This window comes from Centroberyx gerrardi, chromosome 3, assembly GCF_048128805.1.
Source record: "Centroberyx gerrardi isolate f3 chromosome 3, fCenGer3.hap1.cur.20231027, whole genome shotgun sequence".
Taxonomy (NCBI): Eukaryota; Metazoa; Chordata; class Actinopteri; order Beryciformes; family Berycidae; genus Centroberyx; species Centroberyx gerrardi.
Window position 1 is genome coordinate 527,608 of NC_135999.1, and position 9,253 is coordinate 536,860.

At 43.7% G+C, this 9,253-nt stretch overlaps 1 protein-coding gene across 1 annotated transcript in view; it reads left to right on the forward strand.

The window, feature by feature from the left end:
• Nucleotides 1-8,898, forward strand: part of rrbp1b (ribosome binding protein 1b) — a 26,173-nt gene extending 17,275 nt beyond the window's left edge. The window contains exons 21-27 of the mRNA XM_078282567.1: nt 757-828; nt 1,381-1,473; nt 2,103-2,186; nt 3,172-3,255; nt 4,018-4,095; nt 4,665-4,844; nt 8,530-8,898. Coding sequence (XP_078138693.1) covers nt 757-828; nt 1,381-1,473; nt 2,103-2,186; nt 3,172-3,255; nt 4,018-4,095; nt 4,665-4,844; nt 8,530-8,898 — 960 coding nt within the window. The remainder of the gene's footprint in view (nt 1-756; nt 829-1,380; nt 1,474-2,102; nt 2,187-3,171; nt 3,256-4,017; nt 4,096-4,664; nt 4,845-8,529) is intronic.
• Nucleotides 8,899-9,253: the final 355 nt, after the last annotated feature.

Consider the following 9,253-nt stretch of genomic DNA (forward strand, 5'->3'; position numbering starts at 1 on the left):
TCTTCATTCTCTTAAAGCATTTTGATCTAAATGCTTCTGCTTAAAAGCTTGAAATGAGTTTCTTAGACGAATATAAATAGATAGATATTATAAATAGTGAAGTTGATCCTATGTATGAATTTCTTTCCAAAGCCTTTCCATCAAGGCAAAGGAGTCTTTACTCTTATTCTAAAATGTGGAAAAGAGTAAAAATAAAGAAAAATGTGGTGTGTCCAAACTGTTGACTGGTAGTGTATTAATTAGGTTAATGATGAATTAGGGCCAATTTGTACTTCTGCGTCAAAGTGTCTCTGTATCTCACTGCTCCTTTCCTGAACTGTGACTGATGACACAGCAGCAGAAGAGCTGTGATTGGCCGCTCGGTGTCTCCTCCCGTCTCCTCCTGCGGGCCGATAGTGAAGACAACATGGAGCAGATGAAGAGAGACGAGCTGAGGAGGTTCAGATGTTCCTCTGGACCACAGATCATCTCCCCGTTATAAACTGAAATATCCACAACATGAGTTCCACTGCTTCTTCTTCTGTGGTGCCTGCTGCGTGAACAAAGCTCCACACTGACCTCTAGTGTCTCTCTGCTGTAGACCAGGATCAGAGTCAGCAACACTGAACTGTAAACGCTCGCACTGCTGGAGAGAGCTGCAGCGACGCCGACGCAGAAGTCTAAATCGGTCTTCTGTGGTTCTGTTTCGTACGTCGTGTTTGAGGCGGACGTCACGTGGGTCAGGTTCAGTGAGTCTCTGGTGTCTCTCTGTTTCAGGCTCTGCAGCAGCTGAAGCTGCTGGAGGAGGCGGCGGAGGCGCCGAGGTCCGGCAGCGAAGACACGCAGCAGGTAGGGATCCTCCTCTTCCTCTCCCTGGAGGACCGGAGCTGCTCGCCGTTATCCTGCTGCACGTTCCTCTCCTGGCCGGGACTCCTTCCGGTCTGCTGCTCCCAAAAACTGGAATGAGCCGCGAAAGACAATTTTATCTCCCTGTCTACTTTTAAAGACTATCGCAGAGATTTTATTCACCGACACCTGTAACTGTGTGTCTGTTCTGCTTTCATCTCATTTTATTTGGTTGTTTGTTCGGTCTGTGGTTTAATTATTTCCTAGTTCCCATACTGTGTTGGTTCTTCTCTGCCTCTGATGGTTTAACATCTGTGTCTGTTTTATCTTGATTGCTTTTGGTTTGTCCTGTTTCGTCTCCTTTGCTTGCTTCACTACTTTCTATCCCTTTCCTCTTCCTCTTCCTCTTCCTCTTCCTCTGCTCCTTCTGTCCTCCTGCCAGGCCGGCACCGTAAACAAGAACTTGTCCTTCACTGACGTGTCTGGTTAAATAAAGGTTAAATAAATCAGTAAAATAAAAAGAGGTGTTGATGCTGACGGACTCTGTCTCCTCAGCTGCAGGAGCAGGTGATGCTGCTGGAGGCTCAGCTGGAGAAGCAGCTGGAGTCGGCCAGCTTCAGTCAGAGCTGCGCTGAGGAGGCGGCTCAGGTAAATCAACCTGAACCCACACACACACACACACACACACACACACACACACACATACACACACACACACACTCACACACCGGTCTGGGAAGACTGGGAATTTGGTAATTCCCAGATCTTGAACAGCTTGTTAAAGTATGGAAAATATAGTTGTTCTGTCCTGATGCACCTACAGCTCCTCATCCTGTGGTTTTAGACTCTGTCATCTCACTTATTCTGATATTTGTTGCTGTGAAGAACAATCTTCATCTGCAGAGTGAGAAGAGACGAGACGACTATCAGCAGGAATCAGACTGAACACCAAAATCTTCAAATCAAGGAATTCAAGTCTAGAAAAAGTCTGGAACTTAGAAATTGAACTGTGGAAACAGTTTGAAGGCAGAGAGCGGCTGTACAGACTAGAGCTAAAGACAAGACAGTTTACTGTGTCACAGTAACCAAATCCACCTTATCACACTATTCACTTTTACTGAGAACGTTACTGAATGGATCTACAGCCACACCACAACAAGCTGACTCAGCTGCTCTCTGCTTCTAGCTGCTTGTACAGATTTACACTTTATTAACAGTAAATGTTAGAATAGATGATGATGTGTGTGTGTGTGTGTGTGTGTGTGTGTGTGTCTCAGCTGAAGGCCTTGCTGTCAGACTCTCAGCAGCAGCTGCAGGCGGTGCAGACTGAAGCTCAGAAACAGAGTGAAGAGCTCAGCTTGGTGAGTCTGAAGTTTAAAAGTCTTTTATATGACGGCAGGTACAGACTGAATACTTTAATAATACTTTCATATTTTTGACAAATTGAATAATGATCTTTTAGTAATGCCGTTTGTCAGAGGTGGGGACTCGAGTCATGTGACTTGGACTCGAGACTTGACTTGCTGCATGAAGAGAAGACTTGAGACTTGACTTGACTTGGGTTCTGGTGACTTGGGACTTGACTCTGACTTGTACTTTGATGACTTGAAAAGGTTTCTAAAGTCTTGACTTGAGATCTTGTGTTTGTGTAAATGACTTAGATTGAAAGTGATGAGATTTGTTCCAGCGGACGACTGAATTTAAATTCTGTTTTCTGAATTTGTATGGAATGATTGAATTTATTGAAGTTGAAACTGATTATAGAAATCAAACTCATGATGCTCTTACCAAGTTTTTATCCTATTAAAACCATATTGCATTGAAAAGTCCTAGATATTTAGTTTTCTTTAAGATATTAAATTGATACTGGACTCTTGATTTGTTCTGACTTGACTTGCTGTTCTACATTTAGACTTGAGACTTGACTTGGGACTTGGGAAGTTGACTTGGTCACAACTCTATTGTTTGTATTAGCTCAACCAGCTGTTAAAGGGAATAACCCTGAATTATATGGAATATTAAAGATATCTTTAGAAATGGAAAGTCAAATGTTTTCACTCTGGAATGTTATTTGTTCAGTAAAAAAGTTAAAGCTGTACAATTTTATTTTTCCAAAGTTGTATTCGCTTTTGAAACGAGCCAATCAGAACTCAGTCTGGTTGGGGAAAAAAAAAAAAAAAAATCACCTACAATGAGGAGCGAGACGAGGTTTGAACAGAAGCCTGACGCACTGAAGAGCAAACTGTCCCTTTTTAACATGAAGTTTGATATTTATAAAGTACATGGAGATTCAGACTGCTGTGTGTGTGTGTGTGTGTGTGTGTGTGTGTGTGTGTGTGTGCGCAGGTCCAGGCCCAGCTGGAGCAGACTACCAACAAACTGCAGACAGAAGAAGAAGTGAAGCAGCAGTTGGCCAGAGACTTGGAGCAGGTCGGCATCAGAAATGACTCGCAGTGTGTTGAAACACAAAACTTTACGGCCTCAACGCCCAGACTTATGTTCTCAGCATATAATTTAAATCAATACTCCACTTAGTTTTAAACCAGAATATAATCTACTGACCAAGACCAGATGCAGCTGGACCAGTTTGTAGCGTTCAGATTTTTACTTCCCATTCATTTGAATGGAAACTGACATTGAACACGTTAAACAGATTCAACAACAGATCCTGCTTTAAAAAGCATCCTGGGTCCGTCTGCATTTTGCATTTCTGTTCTTGTTTTACACTAAAATTAGTATTTAAAATAAAAGTAGATCCGGTCTCCCAAACAGGAACTATCTCTCCTAAATGGTATCCCTCCGCTGTGTTCTCTTCTATCAATAAAAAAGCTGTTTGGTGAGATTCTGTTCTGAAGCGTCAGACCAACAGTCAGCTGGACTCACAGCAGCAGATCTGATGCTGAATCTGTTCACCAACGTGTTCAATGTCAGGTTCCATTCAAATGAATGGGAGGTAAAAATCTGAACCTCTCCACCCACACATTAAACCCACAGCTGAACACAACAAGTCCGCCCCTCCTTCTCTGGTGGTTGTTGAAAGGCATTCTGGGAAATGTAGTAAACCACTAACTGCAGCAGAAGTAGACGAGGCAGGTTGAGGGAAAGTGGGTTCACCGAAACAGTAAATGACTCTTCATCAGTAAATACTGAACATGACAGACTGAGATGTGAAGTGGAGTTTCTGTGTTTCAGGCTGAGCAGCGAGCGGCCGGCCTGCAGGAGCAGCTGGGCAGCATGAAGACGGAGGACAGCCGCTGCGCACAGCTCAAGGTTTCTGTCTGTCCCACTTTCTAACAAGACAGGTCTCCACATAGACGCTCACACTGGTTTAGAGTGCTGCATCACTTCCTGTGGGTCGGTAAAAATGAATCCAGGCCCTGAAATGTCTCTGAACTGTCAGACGGACCAGTCGAGTCTGTCGGAGACGCCTGCTGTCGCTCTCTGCTGCCTCTAAATCAAATGACTGCTGCATGAAAGTAAAAGTTATTAACCATCTTGAGACCAGTTTTATCAGATGTAATTGTCTGTATTTAGGTTTTAGTCTTAGTTTAGTGATAAACAATGAAAGAAAGGGAAGAGAAACAAATTGTGCAGATGAGAAAAAGAGGAAAGAGTAAAAGGACAGACAGAAGTGAACCAGGCAGGAAACACCAGATGAACTCAACATGAAGGAGAAATAACAGAAACTTGAACAGTGATCATCATGTCATGTCATGTTGTTTCTTTTGTTTCTTGTCCATTGAAGTGTGTGTTGGACCGAGTCTTTCTGTGTGTTGCTGCAGGAGGAGGAGCAGGAGGAGGAGGAGGAGGAGCAGGAGGAGGAGGAGGAGCAGGAGGAGGAGGAGGAGCAGCGCAGCAGAGAACTGAGCGAAGCCGCCGCCGAGCCGCAGCAGCTGCAGCAGGATCAACTGCAGCAGGATCAGCTGCAGCAGGCGACGCAGGATCAGCTGCAGCAGGATCAGCTGCAGCAGGCGACGCAGGATCAGCTGCAGCAGGATCAGCTGCAGCAGGATCAGCAGGTACAGCTCTCTGCTCAGCGGTTAGATGGCCTCCGTTCACTGTGCGAATGAGGAACCGCAGGCCCACGGCATGATGGGATTGGCGCGATGTGAATCAGGCCTGCGATGCCATGAGAAATATTGAAAAAGTTTAATATTGTGCAAATGAGCATCATGGCTGTACCATGAGAACCGATCGCATTCATTTTTATTTTATTTTATCTAACCATTATTTAACCAGGTAAGTCAATGGAGAACCAATTCTACATTGACTAAACCAAATCAATTCAGGCAAGCCCAGTTCTCACATTTTCTGGGGGATTTACATTTTTGTTCCCAGTTCGACTTTGCAAAATGAACTGAAAATGATAAAACCAAAAATAGGTCTCTGAACAAACTCTGACCTGAACACACCCAGTAAAACACTCACAAAGATTTTTGATGGAGCGACGTACAGCGAAGCGGTCCAGCTTGGTCTGCATGTCCCGTCAGACTGCTACATTTGATTTATAACATATTTCATACAACAATGTAACATTAAAGTGCCTCACAGACCAGTTCAAACCAGTTCAGGGTCATGAGAAGAAACCAGTAACGGAAACAAGACGACCAACAACAAAACAAACTCAAACTCACATTATAGTTGAAAAATTGATGCTTGAGCTTCATTTTGTTCTGGTGATGAAAAGTTTATTTCCTGATGTCCAACTGTCAAACACAGGAACAACTGCTACCAACTTTACCACCGCCGCTTTCTGTTTTCACACTGGTTGTCGCTGTCATCCGAAACCCCGCCTCCCCTTTGTTCTGATTGGTCGGTCCAGGTTGTGTGGTTTCCGCTGCCAGGCGCAGCAACACTTTCCATCCGCTTTGACTTTTCCGCTTTTGACTTTTAAAGAGGCGAACAGTGTGAACACGGTTGTACATTTCAGGCATGTAGAGCCTGGAGGTCAGAGAAATGGTTTGTGATCAGAAGGTTGCTGGTTCGAATCCCAGACTGGCGGCAAAGTGACCCTGCATTCATGTTGTCAGATACATCGATAAAACAAATTTGCTACTTGGAAATTTGGCATTGTTGTTCAGAATGAGATGATGAAGTGTGAATGTCTGAGTAACCCCAGTCAACACTTACATATGTCAGTGCCCCGAAATGATGACAACACTGGTTGTCTATTGGACAAGACAGCGTTACATCACTTCCTGTGGAGCGGTCAGTAACATGGTGTGTTACTGTGTGTTGTCTCTGTAGGAGCCGACCGAGCAGCCGAAGGAAGGAACGTCCGTCTGAACCGACCGGACCGGATCGGACCGGACCGACCGACTCGCCTTCACACCACCAGACTGTCCTGCCCTTCATTTCCTACTGTAGTTAGCAAATGTAGAGTTCTTGAATTTACATACAGAGCTAAAGAGTAAGGCTGTGATTCAGAGCTGATGTGACGATTTAGTACAGTTTATTATCACTCAACATATTGTGTTAAAGTGTTAGCATGGAGCTACTATCACTCAACATAGTGTGCGCTAAAGTGTTAGCATGGCGCTACTATCACTGTGTGATCAGTATCAGTGTGTCCTGAGATTCAAACCCATGCTGAAGCTCTGACGGTCTGCACAGAGTCTGGCTGTGGCTGCTGAGTTAAACCAGACATTTTCTGATGGTTCTGTTCTATTATAACCTAGTATACAACTAGCCTACTGCTACTATAAGCTAGTTGGCTGGTAAAATAGTAAAGGCAGCCGGTTGAAATTTAGGCTGAACCTGTTACTGTGGTTTATCAGCCTGTTTACACACCAGGCCTGAAGATGTCAGTGGATGATTCTTTCATGTCATTAAAACACAGTAGAAAATACAGCTAACTTTAATACAGGTGTAGACCTGCAGACAAACAGACTGGGACATGGAGAGACTTCTACAAGTTTATCATCACAAGTCATTTACAGTTTCTGCATTACAGTTTCACACTGAACCACAGCTGGTTTGTGAAGAATACATCAGCATCATGATTGACAGCAGTGTTTCAGTCTTTTTAAATTACAGAGAATGACACGTCACAAGAATAGTTTTATCAGCAGTTGCGACTGACAGATTTAAATAGAACTATTTCTGTAAATCAACTCTGCATCACAGCCTTCATGATGTCCCACTTATTCTATTGAAACCAGTTGGTTTAAGAAAACTAAGATTTGAGGCCTGAATATAAGATTAAACATTCTCCCGGTGAATATTGTTGCAGTATATGAAGCCTGAGAGCTTCATCGAAACATTCAGTGGTTCAGTGTTATTGGAAAGGGAAAATCTCTGCATGGTAAAACATGCAGCGAACGGTGCAGTCAGCCTCTGCTCGTCCTGCTACACCGACACCTTAAAGGATCAGTTCATTGATTTTGTTCCTATATATAATTCCTCTCTTCCTCCCTGTAGTTCTTGGACCCACAGACAATATTGGCTCCAGAGTCAGCTGTCGGTTGAAGCAGCGAGCTCTGTTTGTCAAAATATCTCCAAAAAAGCTGTTTGTGGTTCCACAGGGAGTTTAGAGGAAACATGACTCAGTTCCTCCATTACGCAACTTTCACTAATTAGGAAATCACAGAACTATTTTTCTTTCACCCCGCAGCACAGACCGCTGTGGGGTGAAAGGCGGTTCCTGAAGGAGTGATCTGGTTCTGGACGGTCAGGTCAGATCGTAAACAGTAGAGTTCAGTAGAAGACGATCCACTGAGTGGAAACGGTCGGTGCCGCCGCTTTCCGGGCCGCGGAGAGAAATACGTTGGTCGCTCTCCATATCATTTACACAGACTGGCTTTTTGGAGATATTTTGACAAACCGTTTGGACTCATTGTTGCAGCAAGAGGCAGCAGAGCCAATGGAGCCAATATTGTCTGTGGGTCCGAGTGCTACGGGGATGAAGAGAGGAATTATATCGAGGAACAAAATCAATGAACTCCTTTAAAGCTGCTGTAGCTTCGGCTGAAACTAAATGTGACACTTTGTAACAAATAAACTAAGAAAACAGATGCAGCTGTTGGTTTTATTGGTTTATTTTACAGACGTGTTTTTCACTCACTCCCCTCAAACCTGATTTCCAGTCCTTTCACAGCACTCCTACATACTGGAGGGCTGCAAAATTAAAATGAATGATAATTTCCAGGTCTTCAAAAATTCTGAATTGTCTTGTAAAAAGTGTCAAAAGAGACAAAAGTGTCTAATATTGAGGTCACCAATATGACCAATACAGGTTACCAATATGATTAAAATATGACACTTCCCTCTCAATATCACCCTCCTACAGCAACCCTACCAGAGCGATATCATCAGCATATTTGTATAACTGAAAATATGACTTATTATTTTTATTATTATTATTATTATTATTATTATTATTATTATTATCATTATTATTAACAGACTTTCTGTGGTTGATTAGAGAGAAAGTCTTTGATCCATAGTACAAGTCCACTATTAACACCAAGATTTAAAAGCCTCTTCAATAAAATGTGTGTTATCGTATTAAATGCTTTACTAAAATCAAGAATAAAGAAAACTCAAGCTTTTAGACAGCTACAGATGTTTAGTGATTGTACTGACTAATGTGAGGCAAACAGGCAAAGTCATGAGTCATGCCATCTTAGGAACGGTGGAAGTTCCTTTCCATTTCCTACAGTTGAAGCAGTTTTGGTATCCGTGAATTGCTCGTCGTCCTTTCAGGATCCAGTAGTTGCGACGGATACAGGCAAACACTCTTTCAGGTCCAGGATGGAGAAGCCTCTTGTCATAATCTACGATGAGGAGCCAGGTAATAGAGTTCTTAGGGTCCAGTACCACAGGATGCATAATACCTTGCTCAATGCCTTCGCCTCCTCTGAGTCGTCCTCCCACTCAAATCGAGCTGGTCACAGGGTCAAACTCTGGAGCGGGTTTGCAGAGGTGGCTCTCATTGGGAACTGGCTTGTTGGACTGAAGCAGTTTGTACTCCTCCGGGAAGCTTTGCTGCTGTGCATGCTGAAGAAGGAGGTTTTCAACATGGGAACGGTCTGGTGGGTTGGAAAAAAGGACAGGACATCAGCAGGGACATGACTTGGAGAGGTCCACAGAATACAAACTTCCTCAGATCAACTTCAGCTTCCTCAGGAGCATTGGGCAGGTACACATGCCACTGGTCAGAAGATAAGAGGAGGAAAGATGGTCCTGTGGCCCAGCAATGGGAACTCTTTCCTCTTGTGATTTCATTCATAGGATTTAAGGAGGAACCAACATACCTCCAATCTGCAGGACTGGTAAGGTCAAGAATCTCAGTGATGCGGTTTGCCACAAAGACCTTATAGCGGCAGGTTTTAGAGTGAATCCAGGCAAGTACAGTGGTGGAAAATGGCCAGAGAGCAGTTCGATCAAGAGGAAGGGTTAGTTCTGTTTGCAGCAGTCTGGCTAGCTG